Source organism: Perissodus microlepis, chromosome 19, assembly GCF_051167445.1.
Source record: "Perissodus microlepis isolate ML-2025 ecotype Zambia chromosome 19, ASM5116744v1, whole genome shotgun sequence".
Lineage (NCBI taxonomy): Eukaryota > Metazoa > Chordata > Actinopteri > Cichliformes > Cichlidae > Perissodus > Perissodus microlepis.
In genome coordinates this window covers 3,113,898-3,129,162 of record NC_140479.1, presented here as the reverse complement: position 1 = coordinate 3,129,162, position 15,265 = coordinate 3,113,898, and the positions used below count along the sequence as shown (strand labels likewise).

At 45.0% G+C, this 15,265-nt stretch overlaps 1 protein-coding gene across 5 annotated transcripts; it reads left to right on the top strand.

The window, feature by feature from the left end:
* The first annotated feature begins 256 nt into the window (after nt 1-256).
* LOC146365193 (adenylate kinase 7-like) lies at nt 257-12,444 on the top strand. 5 transcript variants are annotated; one of them, XM_084915112.1, is made up of 18 exons: nt 259-394; nt 1,585-1,737; nt 1,830-1,938; nt 3,083-3,177; nt 3,487-3,597; nt 3,670-3,753; nt 5,762-5,844; nt 5,970-6,060; nt 6,552-6,629; nt 7,308-7,457; nt 7,536-7,664; nt 7,743-7,842; nt 9,467-9,592; nt 9,662-9,712; nt 9,825-10,022; nt 10,112-10,332; nt 10,498-10,656; nt 10,747-12,444. In XM_084915112.1, the coding sequence occupies exons 1-18, from the start codon at nt 323-325 to the stop codon at nt 10,801-10,803; spliced, it is 2,067 nt and encodes a 688-aa protein (XP_084771238.1). In that variant the 5' UTR covers nt 259-322; the 3' UTR covers nt 10,804-12,444. The 5 variants fall into 5 exon arrangements, with proteins under 5 accessions (XP_084771240.1, XP_084771237.1, XP_084771238.1 ...); XM_084915111.1 differs by having other exon boundaries at nt 258-394; nt 9,467-9,712; XM_084915113.1 differs by lacking the exons at nt 9,662-9,712; nt 9,825-10,022.
* The last annotated feature ends 2,821 nt before the right edge of the window (nt 12,445-15,265 follow it).

Sequence of the window (15,265 nt, the reverse complement as noted above, 5' to 3'; positions counted from 1 at the left end):
CGCTGTGCATCAGTGTGCATGCACAGGGCCTAATACTTGGTTTAATGCTTTATAGGGTGACCATATTTTGATTTCCAAAAATAAGACACTTGGCCCAGTCATGAAGAACTTTAATAAAACTGTTTGCTTAAAGAAAACTTTGACATATTTAAACGACGCCTTCTCTGTGCGGTTAATGAATAGTGAAATAAAAAATGTCCAGAAGTACAAAAACAGAGGATGGTTGGTCAGCCTCGCTTTAACGTCACAGCTGTGGGAGTGGCCGTCTCCTTGACTACGCGACACTAACAGTAACACGCTAACAGAGCGGTCGGGAGCCAGCATGGCGCAGCCAGAGACGACACGGGTGTTTCTTAACAACGTGGACTCGTACGCATCCAGACACATCGCGCAGGTAACATTTGAAGCCTGTACGGACTCAGTGAAAGGAGCTGCTCTGATGCCACCTCACAGCAACACCTAACGTGACTCATTAGCTTTGGTTTGGAGCAGAGCGAGCAAACAACACCGGAAATGATGTTAAATCAGTGTCATCTTCGATTCGCCGATTCGTGTTTTCAGCATTAATCACTTTCACATCATCGGTTACTAAAACAAGGATACTTTCTCTATTATTGTTAGCCCTACTGCCCTATCTCCTCCCACTCCTTAACCACCTGTTTCAGGTACAACAGTCGATTGGCGAGCTTCCACGCATTTAAATGACGTCATTCTGATTGGTGGATTACGTTTGAGGTGTTTTCACAGACTGATGGTGATGCTTACATTTTCAGAAAGTCATGAAACGGCGATGACTTGCTTTAAGCTGATGTAAGCTGGACTTACTGTAGCTTTGCAAAGAAAACCATTTATTTATTTTCAAAATAAAAGCCCACACAGAGAAATGTTCAGAGGAATCTGTGTGTGTGACCTATTCAAGCTTATTAACCAGTGACATGAGGACTTTGCAGGGGACCAATTTGAATTATGTTCTAGGCACCTTGTTACTAGCAGCCTGTAGCAAAAAACCCCACACGAGTTGTTCCCTGGTCTTTATTTGAATCTGTAATAAATAGCCAGGTAAACAGTTCTACAGTCAGTCATAAAATAGTATTTTTACACTCACGAGATGATGCTGAAGAGCCATCAGGTGTGCAGTGTGTCCTAAAAACCTGAGGAAACTGGACAAGTGGGGGCAAAAGAAGAAATGTGTTACAAGTGACTCTAGCTTACAACAAAGGAGAGTTCACACAAGTTTCTCAAGCATGATCTGGGTTATTTACAAAAGGAAAGTTTGTGAATCAGTTCTGTGTTGTGTTCTTGGATGAGTGAGCACTGAGCCTGTGAGAGCAACTGAAACAGGGAGTTGGCTAGGTGTCCTCAGCGCCACAGTAGGGTCACGTGATCTACAAAAGCAAAGAGAAACGCCACCACAGGGCCGTCAGAGCAGACCTAAAAACACAGAAAGAAACACACACACAGTAAGAAGCCCAGAGAGCCGTTCCTGAAGACGACTTAAAGAAATTACAGGAAAACTTAAGAGAGTTCAGGCGTGTGGAACAAGAAAGGCTTTTCAAGTTGGTTTGAACGTTGTTTTTGGATTAGGTCCTGAGTGGAAGTGTGGCTGGAGCTGCTGTTAATACCAACTCTGACGTGGAGGCAGAGCTGGTGTCAAACCATAAGAGGACCTTCCAGGTGGTGGGAACTGTTTCACATCCATCTGCTGTGGAAAGGCCTCATGTGGTCGAACAGTACACTGTAAGGACTTTAAAGTTGTTTACGATGTTAAAGCCTTAGCCTTTTATTCAAACTTTACATTCAAGACCAATTATTTGTTGCTTTTTTTCAAGCATCTGGACCGAGATGAGCTCCTGTCCAAACTGATGGGCTGTGATGTTGTTATCTACAATGTTACCCAGCATGCTGATCAGGTGGAAGAAGCTCTCTGGGCTGCCTCGGGTAAGTCTGTTAGGTATCCCTGAGGCTATGTGCTCAATATTTGCTTATAAGTACAAATTCTTGTTTGTATTTATGTTTATTATTTATTTATTTGCACTTTGTTTTTCCTTACTTTAGCTTTAGCTACTTTACAAATTGATATTTTTGAAAACCCCGTATGATGAAGCCAGAAAGGTTGATTCTGTTCATCTGGACGTTTTCTGTGGGAGAAACGTTTCATCCCTCATCCAGGTGACTTCGTCAGTCCTTCAGTTGATGTGCAGTACTGCATCTGTGCTAGCTTTGATAACACCGGCCATGTTAGTGAATACTACGGCACGTATGACTTACTGACTCCATTGGCTGATATTTAGTGGTTGTGCTGGCCAAACATTATGGAGGTAACTATGGTTGTGTTTCATTGTGGTGCTCTTGTTCACATTGGTAATGCACTCAGTGCACTCAGTCCAGAATGTAACAACAGCCATCATTTATACAAATCAAGCTGAAGCCAGCAGTGGTTCAGACATTGGCACTGAGTATTACCTGGTCTTTGCTGTGAGGCAGTAGAGTTGAGGAGCGAGGATAGCCAGGTGATGGTCAGGTAAATCACAGCTGTTGTGTTTGCCGCCTTCACACGTCACAGTCTGACCATCTGGTCAGAAGGTCAAGCTTCCATGTGGAACTTCAGTTTTAGATTTAACTAGAATTTAAATATTGTTAAGTCAGTTTGAAGTTGTTGGAATGCCATCCCTACCGATTACACTTACCCAGTTCACCAGTAGCATCTTCACAGTCCTGATGCATTTAAATGCCACTGGATCATGTCATTAAATGTAGTGTCTTTGATAGTTTTCTCCAGGTCTCTTCATGCTCTTTTCTTCACCCTCCAGCCAGTTGAGGTATATGTCACCTCTACCTGAGCCTGCTTCTGCCAAGTTCTCTTCCTGTTGAAAAGGAATTCTTCCTTCCCGTTGTCACCAGGTGGCGGTCCCAGGGCATCATCAGACTGCTGGGGCTCTCTCTCTAATATTGCAGGGTCTTTACTTGATTATATAAAGCTCTGTGAGGGAACTGTTGTTGTGAACCAGAACTATATCAATGAACCTGATTGACATTGAAAAGCTCTTTAAGCCGTCACAAAAGATTTTTTGTTCACTCGTAGCGCTTCACAGTGAAGTTGAGCATTTTTCTGGGCCAAAGATGTTTATCCTCATCTCCACGATCATGACCTGGGCCTGCAGCAAGCCAGCTGATCCTGTGAGTGTATATAACAGAAATCTGACATGCCGGTCATTGTGCATTTGTAATATCTACCTAAACTTGTAAGAAACTCATTAAAGTGAAGCCTTTATGAGATGTTTCTGACTACAGTGCTCTCTGGGATAAAAACATGTAGTAAGAACATTATAGATGTTGTCATAATGTTGTGTCAAAAGCAAAAAACCATCTCAGGATTTTATTATTCATTCTTTATATTTCTGTACCCTGTGACATGGAGTACCAAGCATGTCCACATAAATCTGTCATGAAGTTGCTGGTAATCTCCCGCCATGATGCTCGTGACAGGATGATCTGGAGCTTCCTTTCACTGATGCAATTTTCTGGAGCAGGAGAGCACATCCCAATTTTGAACGGCACATTGATTTGGAGAAGAGAGTAGTGAAAATGGGCAAAACTGTAAGTTTGTAACAGTTTTTTAATAACAGACACTCGATGGAGACGTGTCTGAGTGTTACGTGTTACTTTCAGGAAAGACAGCTCTTCTCCACGTACGTGGTGGCAGCAGGACTTCAGTATGGGATGGGAGAACAGATCTTCCACTACTTTTTCAAGGTAAGATTTGAAGGCTACACCCTACAATTAGGATGAGGGATAGACAGCCGTTGAAAGTCAAAGGCAGGTTACAAACGTAGGTTAACACTGCAGATTAATTTACTGCTGATGTTGACACCTTAATTTGTGAATGCCATAACTGGAAAACTGCAATGCAGGGGCTGCAAATTAATACCATAGGTGTATCTGCTAAGACTCTCAGACAGGTTTGATTATCAGTGACCTCAAGGTCAGAGGTCAAGTCTTATGAATGTGATACCTCAAGAAGAAATCATCTAAGACTTGGTACGATAGGTGCAGCTACTGAAAGACGGGTTCAAAGTCAGCTGGACTGAAACACTGCAAGTATATAGATCAGTGTTTCCCAACCTTTGAAACCACACACATATTTCACATTAGAAAAATCACACAGCACAACCAAACAAAAATGTCACAAAAGCATGTTGATCATTTCCCCCCACACACCAGACGCAGCAGAATTGGCTTGGTTTGAACTTTAATGCTTTCTTCTGACCGCTGCTCCTGCTAGGGCCTTCATCTGGGTTGGACCCAGTTCAGACCGACTACTCTACGTTTTCAGATATTTATCTATTGCTGTTACGCGCCGCATCGTCTCACAGCATGACTGTTATGTTTCTTCTTCGTCTTCTTCTGTTTTACTAGCACTTGGAAACCCTTTTTCATTAGAGCAGGCAGTTGTACTGCCCTCTAGTGGAAGAGAATGTAATTGTTCTGCCTGTTGCGGCACAGCTGATCATTTCTCACGGCACACCTATGTGCTGCAGCACAGTGGTTGGAAAACACTGGTCTGAATTATACATTAGAGCTCAGAGCTGTCACAGACTGAAGCCTGTCTGTGAAGCTACATTTAAAAATAAATGTTTTAAGTTCGTACAGTTCGTGTATCGGCATGTTGTCTGAGCAGAGAATACGATGGATGATGGATGGAATACGCTGGCTAACTAGTGCCAACCAATGACTCAGTGGAAAACACGCAAACTAATCAGCATGTTTGTGTGTGTGTCCACCTGTTAATGGTAACACTTGTGGAGTGCTTTCTAAATGAGCACTGGGTGTGTGTGCCAGGTGCACAGTGTGAGGCCTGTAAGCTGGCAGGGTCTTTCCTGCAGAGGTGGATGGTAGAAGTCCTGAGCATGCTTTGGTAGGAAACTTTTGGTTTGATCAAAAGTGACTAAATGATGTTGTAAAATGTTTTTATCTTCTCACTCTACAGTATGACAGAATATCAGGGCAACACAAAAAAAACGCAGTTTGAGAATTAAAGTCAAAATTCTGTTTCATGAACAAAATCCAAATACTATTGTTGGAAAAAGGTCACAGTTGTTGTTTCAAGATAAACTCCCGTGACTGCTACTGTCTCCAAAATGCTTTGTGTAGATCAGCGGTCTCCAACCTTTTTCGCGCCACGGACCGGTTTATGCCCGACAATATTTTCATGGACCGGCCTTTAAGGTGTCGCGGATAAATACAACAAAATAAAACTAGTACCGGTACCGAAAAAAGAAGATTTATTCATAACACACGTGAAAAGACCCAGGAAAACCGAGTTAATGATAAAAACGATAACAAAATAACGCTGAAAACCAATAAAAACCCTGAAAACCATACATTTCACACCTGAGCCTCAACTCTCGCGGCCCGGTACCAAACGACTCACGGACCGGTACCGGTCCGAGGCCCGGGGGTTGGGGACCGCTGGTGTAGATGACTCTGTGAAATCGTGGAAATGATTTCTCTTAGAACATGAACACAATGTGGTGATAAGAGGACTGAAAAGATGCTGCAGAAGGCTGTGTCGGACTTGAATGAAACGGCTGGCTTTGTTATCGATGGTTACGCTCTCGTGCAATAAAGTGGATACATGTATCACATGACACGAAGTCGGCTGACCGGTTTGTCTCTGTAACTCATGGAAAAACAGGAAAAAGAATAATTAGATGGAAATGACTCAACAAATGTGAGTAACTGCAGTGATGTGACTTTATAGAAATCATGGCTGGGAGAAGATGGACCCGTCTTTGGAGATGGCGAGAACATCGTTCCCACGATTCACATCCATGACTTGGCAAGGTTGGCTGCTTCATTGTGTTTGTACTACACAGCTGACAGCCTGAAACATGAAGTCATCACACAGCAGGGTCTGATGGTACAAACAATGTTTCACTGTTTCCTGTGGTTTTCCTTCTGTGTTCCAGTGTGGTTTACAGCGTGATCCAACATCAACCAAGACCATATTATCTACTAGCAGTGGACGATTCTAACAATACCATGGAAGAAATTGTCAAGGTGTGTCTAGCAAGTCATCAGGAAGCCTCGCCAAAACCATACACAGTATGAACAGTGGGCTTAGCCTCGGGGGCTGGGACCTGATCTGTGATTGGGAAAAATACTTCCATATAGAATGTTTGAGAAAATAGCGTAACTTTACCGATGTAAACACTCCTTTCACATAATATTGAATAAAACATGAAGTTTATTTTGTACATTTTTCTCTTTCTATGTTTGAAAGGTACGTTGATTGGATAATGAAAAGGTCTTTAGTCAATGAGCGTGTGGCTTCAGGGTCAGATCCACCCACCCCCAGAAACACTCAGCTCCAGGCTAACGCATGGCATTAGCACAGACTATGACCATTAAAAATGAATGCAGTGAATCCTGTTACAAATACACAGTCCATACGATGGCAGCCTCAGGGGCGTCCACAGACTGCTGCTGTAAACGGTCTAACCTGTGTGAATATGAGCGTTGATCAGACAATTATGTTGACTCTCCTCCAGAAAATCGCCTCCGTCCTCGGACCAGGGAAGGTCCAGAAAAAGCCATCAGAGGATGCTTTCCTCACCAAGGATCTCAGTGTATGACGTGCCTCTGCATTTATCAGTGTGTGACGTGTGCGCCATCAGTGTGCGCCATCAGTGTGCGCCATCAGTGTGCGCCATCAGTGTGCGCCATCAGTCAGTGATTCACAGTTTTCAAAGAACCGAACATGAAAAACGTTTTTCCTAAGATCAGTGTGACTGCTGCTTTTTCACATTCATCTGCTTCCTGTGTGTGTGTGCATGTGTGTGTGTGTGTGTGCGTGTGTGTGTGTGTGTGTGTGCATGTGTGTGTGCATGTGTGTGTGTGTGTGTGTGTGCATGTGTGTCTGTGTGTCTGCGTGTGTCTGTGTGTGTGTGCATGTGTGTCTGCGTGTGTGTGTCTGTGTGTGTGTGTCTGAATGTGTGTGTGTGCATGTGTGTGCGTGCATGTGTGTGTGTGTGTGCGTGTGTGTGTGCATGTGTGTCTGTGTGTGTGTGTCTGCATGTGTGTCTGTGTGTGTGTGTCTGCATGTGTGTGTGTGCATGTGTGTCTGCATGTGTGTGTGCATGTGTGTGTGTGTGTCTGTGTGTGTGCGTGCATGTGCATGCATGCGTGTGTGTGTGTGCATGTGTGTCTGTGTATGTGTGCCTGTGTGTGTGTGTGTCTGTGAAAACATGTAAAGACGAGAAAAGAAGATTCTCCAACACTGAAGTGTTTTGTTTCTGCTACAACAGGTGATGGAAGCCGACTCTCTGCTGGTCAGTCTCCGCATGGAGGCTGCTTACATCAAGAAACTTTTCTCTTTTAACTGGGTGTGCCAGTTTGGTCTGGTGGAAAATATAGAGGTGGTGGTGCAGGAGTTCCGGCAGACCCGCGGGTTGCTGGTATGCAGTCACACACATATGAGACTACATACAGTGTACACACTGTCAGGTTTTACTGGCTAATCTGTGTGTTTGCAGCCCGTCCGTCTGTGTGTACTGGGTCCTCCTGCAGTAGGTAAAACCACAGTGTCCAAAAAGATCTGCGAATATTACCGACTCCATCACATCACAGTGAAAGGCACCGTTTTTGACACCATCGCCCGGCTGGTGAGCTCTTTACTTTTCTCCTCCAAATCAATTAGAACTGAGTACAGCTGTAGGCATTTTAAACTGCTTTCCCTTCAGGAACATGCTGTCAGGAATCCTGATCCCGGTGAAGGGAAGTCCACACAAGAGGCCCAGGAGCAGCTGAGCATGATGAAGGAACGCCTGGAACAGAACCGAGGTACGGCTTCAGATAACGAGGTCTGGATGTGTTGGCACACGAGTCGTGACTGAGGGCAGTGTGTTTATTTATTGTGAGGGTAATTTCTAGTTTTAATTATTAAGAACCAGAAATGTGTTTGTTTGGTGTTTGTGAGGCAGTCGCACTCACGTAAGCTACGGAGGAAGCTCATATACAGTTTCATAAGATTTTAAAAATATCTGAAGAAACAAAATACAAAAAAGCAACAACAACATGCTGTTTAACTGCGACATCAGTGATGCAGTGAGACAAGACCCTGCTACTTGTACTATAGCAGTAAATCCAAGCAGTAGTACTGCATGTGAGCATGCATGTGACCCACGCCCTGTTTCACACACCCCACACCTGCGACTCCATCACCTGGTGTCAGAACTGAAACTGGTCTGGTCCCCGTTCTTTCCGAGCTCCTTAGATGATAATTGTCCTAACTTCAGTCTGAAGCAGCAGACCTAACATCTCCTCCTTCCAGAGTTCTGGGTTATGTCTTCATGTTTTCTATATAGAACTAATTCATGACTTTAACTTCTACATTAATATTTAGCCTAATGTAATAATAGCTGCTTCAGTATTTATGACATTATTTCTGACTGTAACACATTCAGTTGACGCTGGAAAACATTTAGAAGAGTTTGCTAGTGTCAGCGTACAAAATTGCTGCTCCTGTGATCGTCTGGCTTTTGCCTGACGTGCTAAGGGCTCTGCAGCCAGCCCAGGAAAGATACAGCAGGTGACTGTGCCTCCTCAGAGGGATCAGACAGCAAACCAAAGCTATGTTCTTTATATAAAAACCATCTGATCAGACCCAAAACCACATCTCTTCATCACTTCAGTCATGTGTTCCATCGTAAACGTTTGTTCAGCAGAGCCCAGTATGTTATGGACACTGGGTGGTTCTTATTCATGGCTGTAAAATACTGATGTTGTGTTTCAGCTGCTAATCAATCCTGTCAGATCTGCATACACGACTGAGAGGAACGTGTTTGTTTTCTACATTCATGAGGGACATTTGGTCTGTTTCCATGTTTCTTTGGTGCTCTATGTAGACTCTGGAATATTCAGATTTAATTCGGTTTATTAACTTTTTTAAACTTGACTGGGAAAAAGCTTCTTCAGGACTGTAGCTCGCTTTTATGTACCTCAGACAGTAACTGTTTGAAGCAGCTTGTATTATATGCAGATCAAACATGAACATTTCTCTGTACGGTGACATGAGTTCAGGTTTTATATTGGCTTTGAGTGCTCTGCACTTTGTTGGGTGCTGTGTTTGTGCCTCTGTCAGAGACTTGGTGTGTGTCCTTTGAACGTTCACACCTGTTTGTGAGGTGTCTGCTCAGCTGCAGGGACATGCTGGGAGTTTATGGTTAGCTCTCACAAAGTGAGCATGATGTGAATTAGGCAGGTTTTTGCACATGCTTCAGGATAAATCGGGTAATTACAGATTTATCTGTATTATGGGAAATGATCTGCTGCTGTGAACAGTGTCTGGATTGGATGGTTTTATCACATGATCACATGGACTATTTGTACAGATTGGTATTATTGTCTGATCTTTACTATTGTAGCGCCTCGAGGCATCAGTTGAATAGAAACATGAATCCCGCAGGTCTGGAGGAGGAGCTGCTGTTGAACGTGATGAGGGACAAGCTGATGACTCACCCGTGTAAAAACCAGGGTTATGTGTTGGAGGACTTTCCCCAAACACGTGAACAAGCCAAAGAGCTCTTTGACGGTGAGTCGGACACCCCGAGGCTCTTGCACGTCAGGGCCACACCTGCTCACTCACTCTTTTCTTCTTCAGGTAAAGAAGAGGATGGAACATCCCAGAATTCTTTAACCAACATTATACCCGGTACCTGCAGGGAGCTGTGACTCAGATCCTTTTATTTCACATTTAACAACAACAGTAACAGATGTGCAGTCTGCGTGCTCCATCAGTAACAGTTGTCTTGTGTGGGCCACAGAGTTTGTGTTGTGCCTGGAGGCCACAGAGGCCTTCCTGTTGGATCGAGTGCTCAACCTGCCCGAGAGCTGTGTGCAGGAACACAACTGCGAGCCAGAGAACTTCTCGAGGCGGCTGGCTGCTTACAACGAGAAACAGTCGGAGGATGATGTGGTCCTCAACTACTTTTATGAGCATGACATCATCCCTCTGCAGTTTGGTAACCCGTGAAGAGAGACTGCATCACTTGTGAGGGGGAAATGCTACTTTCTTAGCGTTGCTAAAAGTCTCTGTGCTCCTCCTCTGCAGAGATCAGCAGCAACGATGAAGCAGACTGCCTGCCTCTGATGCAGAAGGTCATTGACATGGTGGGCCAGCCCAGAAACTACGGTCCGAGCAGCCAGGAGGTGAAGGAGGAGGAGAGGAGGAAGGCTGGCGAGAGGCTGAGGAGAGAAGCCCAGGAGAGAGCAGAGGTGGAGCAGATGGAGGCCGACGAGGCCAGAGCCAGGGCTGCACACTGGGCTGAGTGGGTAGGTGGAGGAGAAACACGAGGCGCTGTTAACGACATATAAAACACATTTCCTAACAATGAGCAGAGGAGTGCGCTATGAAGACAGAGCTTTGCTTTAACAAGCTGTGTGAGACAGTCAGTGTCACAGAGTATGAATTATTCTCTACATGTTTCTGTGTATTAGACTAAGAAGTTGGAGGAGGTGAGGCAACAGGAGGAGGAGGAGCTGGAGGCCACGTCGCGCCCCATGAGGGACTACCTGATGGAACAGGTTGTGCCCATGCTGAGCCAGGGTCTGATTGAATGCTGCCGAGCTCAACCACAGGACCCCGTGGACTTCCTGGTATTTCACTGCCCACAGATTATTGCCTGGTCGTTAGCGTCTCCTCCACGTGACGTTAATCATGATGGCGTACGTCTCTTTGTCTTTCAGGCAGAGTACTTGCTGAAGAACAACCCTTTTGAAGCTGATCACGAGCAGCTTTCCTAGCCAAGGAAAATTTCCTTTGAGTCTTTGAGACTCGTCAGAGCATTTCAGTCGTCACACGCCAAGTGTCCCCAACTCCATGCTGGGATTTTGATTAGGTCTGATTTGTAAGTGGCCCATTCTCCTGCCCCTGTTGCATTCATATACCGTTTGTTTGGGCTCTCATGTGCTGGCCGTTACTTAAAAGCAACCCAAAAAGCAGATGAAAGTGTGCACAAAACCAGGAGCTAATTAGGAAGTTAATTTGCTTAATAAACTTGGTAAACTGTAAAGCAGACACGCTCGGGTCATAATTGCTTTGATTTAGCTTCAGATTTCCAGGAAGGATAAATGTTACGAATGGCAGCTAATTTGTCGGTCTCTCATGTTGCCACTCGTGACTCCAAAGTGTACATAATTGGTTGCGACAGAACACCAAACGATTTCATTGTACATACTTAATCACCACATGGGGAAATTAGTGGAGTTTATTTGGGAAACACTGTGATGCAAGCTGCTGCAACACTGTTGGACTGCAGCATGTGTGCCCCAGGTACACACACACACACACACACACACAGACACACACAGTTTTCTGTCATAGTGAGCACCATGCAGTATGTGGGTACACACACAGGTGTAGCAGCTGAAATGTTACCTGTCCATCTTCATGATGTGCTGAAATAAACTGAGTGTAGCAGATCATCTATAACACCGGTTACATTAACACTAAACATAGTTTCAAACCCACAACATTACACAACAAACAGTTCCCTGCTAGATGGTGATGTCACAGTTGGCTCTCATCCATCATACTAAAACGTATCAGACAGCATGTGTTTGATTTTTGTTTGAACAGGTCCTCTAAGGCGAGGCCTGAGAAAAGCTTCCCAGTGGAACTGCAGTGACCTCTGTCCACTGATGGTGCTGGGTGTACTGGTTCTATGGTGGGAGGTGAGAACAGCTCCCAGTCTTTGCTGCATTTGTGGACTGGTGTTACTGTGTAGGATCAGCACGTGCTCGGCCTTCTTTAGCGCCACGCTTCTTTGCTGTGCTCTCTGAGCTGTGATTGGCCCTGAGGCCGAGGTGCTGTTTCTACTCCTCCCAACATCTGAAGCATATTTTTAAAAGGTACTTGTTTAAGTACCGTGGGACTGTGCTGGGGAGGCAGTATCACTGATGTTGTTGTGGTTTGTTCTCCACCATCTATTGTGAAATAGCTCCCTATCACAGTCTGTTTGGCAGCAGCCAGGAGCTTTTTGTCCTGTGCTGTGTGTTTATTTCGTCTCCCTTTTAGAAAATCCCCGAGTATTCAAACTTAACTAAATTCATCCTGCTGCGTTCTGGTCACAGATGACCTTTGAGCGCTCCGGACAGACTCACTGGTTTGATGTTATTCCCAGAGGAAACGCCTCCTCCATCATCTCCTGGCTGTTTTACAAGCAGTTTTTTACCACTAGGTGTCAGTCTTGGATTACCTATTAACTGTCGGGAGGCCGTGATAGTGATAATGATGAGTCTCTTTATGTTTTTAGTCTTTGAAATATCAGGATGTCTTCAGTGCTGAACAGTCAGATGAAAGCAGCATGAATGATGAGCTCTCTTTTTGTGCTTCGGCTCTTCCATCTGAGCAGCCTCACATATTAAAACCACCTTTTTTCTTTACAGTACTCAGTTCTTCCTTTGACAACCTCTGAGATAAACCTTGTGTTTCTTAGATTACTCTGCCAGTGTTATTTGTACACATAGTTAAATAGTGTCTCGTGGCTCTGCAGCAGATTCATTTCATCTACTTACCACCAGAAGCCAAAAATGCAAGCTGACACTTTCCTGCTCGACCCTCCAGGCCTCCAGGACTCGGTGACGGTGAGAGCAAAGTTGTGTTAGAAATGAGTGTGTAAGGTCACCGTCAGGAGCTCGGTCCTCCTGTGCACTGAGAGGAGCCAGTGTTCAGGTCTAGAGCTGTTATCACACGTGAAGTACAGATAGACTGAATCTGTTTTTTCTCAGATTTATCTTAAAAGACAAAAGTCCGTCTGATTGACATTGTTCTGTTTTGGATGAAGCCCAGTTCACTAACAGTAAATACATGCCTCCCTTCCTCCCCCAAACCATCACTTATCCAAAGTCAGTGGTAGCAGGCTACGATGTCCTCCTGGGGGATGCTGAGGTGAGCCGAGTCCAGGTGAGAATCTGGATCTACCCCAGGGTCTACTCCCAGGAGGCCTGCCTGCAAACCTCCACAGGGAGAGGTCCAGTAGGTATCATGAGCAGATGCATGGAGCTGTCTCCTTTCAATGTGGAGGTGCAGCAGCTGTACTCTGAACTCCCTCTGGAGGTGGGAGCTCCTCACACTAAGGCTACGTCCACACTGGCCCGGATAGATTTGAAAACGCTCGGCGTCCACACTAGTGTTTTCAGTCGTTTTCACAGAGTTGTGCGTCCACATTGAAACTTCCGAAAACGCTTACGTTCCAGTCGCACAAAAGCGAGTGAGAATGAAAGAATTTGAAGAACAGCTGTCTGCAGCATGTACACACTGATATTATCCTTTAACAGGGCTGTCAAGATTGAGAGCAATCAAAACAACTGCGGTATAATGCCCTCCGCTATCTTTGTCTAATTGGTCACATGACTGCATCACATGACTAAAACGCGTCATTGTTTTAGAAAGTCTGTGTTTTCACTGTCCACACTGCGACGCAAACGCACAGTCTTCAAATGTGTGTGTTTTTGAGAGCATTTTCAAAATGCTGCGTTTTTCCTTCGGGGAAAACACAGTCTCAGTGTGGACGGGAGGCCAAAACGGAGAGAAAACGTTTCAAACGAAAACGCATTAGTGTGGACGGAGCCTAAGACTCATCCACATTGCAGAGGCCATTCTTGTTACCATGGCTTAAAACAAGCCAGCTTTGCTAATGCTAAGTTGCTAACGTATCACAGTTATCCACAGGATGTCCTTTGGCAGTCACAGACGAGTCCTTAAACATGCAGGATGTCGTGTTTTTAGCCAAATCTTTTCCCGATGCTAACCCAGCAGTGTTCAGTGCCTAACCTTTCTGGGAAATGAAGCCAAAAACACGAGTGAGATGAAGACAACGTGCAAAGGATGCAAACCACAGTGTCCCGACTGATAAACCTGCAGCTATGAAAACTGTGACCCATCCAGCCTTCTGTTGGTGACTTTGCAGGTCTCCGTCGGTAACGCCGAGTTTAGGGCGGTGGTAAAACTCAGCGGTGAGATATTTCCAGCATGTTGAACCAAAGCAGACCTACAGAGATTACATCTCTCAGCCAGCTTGTAAGCACCTGTATAATGCCTGAGGGTAGCTGGGTCTGTGTGGTTATTCTGCCTCCATGACCTACACCCGGATAAGCATCAGAACATGATGGATGTGAGAGTCAGTGTGATATCCACTTACGAGGACATTATACTGCCACTGTTCTATCAACATTTTAAACAAATATCCTCATTTGTGGCTCTCATTTTTCTTAGAAACAAAAATCAGGTAAAAAAATAAAATCGGATCATTCTTTGTTTTTACATTCATCGGGCCCCAATGTGCCCAAATATCAAAGAGAAATTAAAAATGCTGCTGTGGAAGAGTTCAGGTCTGAGGAGGTTAAAGAAGGCCCATGGGCTGTTTCATGTAAAACTACATCATCTACTCCTGTTCATGTGGACACCCACGTACAGTTTGGACCGGCTGCCCACACAGAAACGACATGCATGACATGCAGCATTTTAACATGCTGTCTTTGCCTCTCACTGATAACTGCAGTACAATGTCGGATTGTCTGGTTTTATTTCTCAATGAACTGACACGAACACAACACTCCAGCACCGGGACTCTTCATCACAGGGCTTCACTTGATATATGTCCATCCATCAGAGCAATGCAGTCCATCAGCTGCAGTAAGCCCTGAGTGTGTGGCAGCATGTGGACTGAATCCACTCGCACTGATGCTGGTCACTGTTCCCTAACACCCCTTAATCCATGGAGGATCACACACACACACACACACACAAACTGCTGACTTATAGTCAGACAGACAAAGACACACTTTTTAGAGACAGAGAGAATGACACATGCATCAAACTGATGGGTTAAGTCGTCAGGGGAACCCCCACATGCCCCACAAGCAAATGCCGAGCGACACACACACACACACAGACACGCACGCACACACACACACCTCCCCTGCTGCCAGCCTCATTCTGAGCACTCGGAGAGGGAAAATGTGTTTTGTTGCTTAGGAACAGTTTGCCTTGTGTCTCAGCAGGGGGTCTCCTTCTGAATATCATTATGTCCCCTCGACTGGGGAGGACCACACATTTTTCTTTGCTGCCAATATTTATCTTCGGCTCTGCTCGCTCTCCAGAGGCCCACAAAAACTGTTGTCATTGATTAAAGGCGGTAGAAAGCAGACTCCAGCAGCACACACCTCACCTCTCCTCAATGTAAATTCATCAGAAATGGCTCCT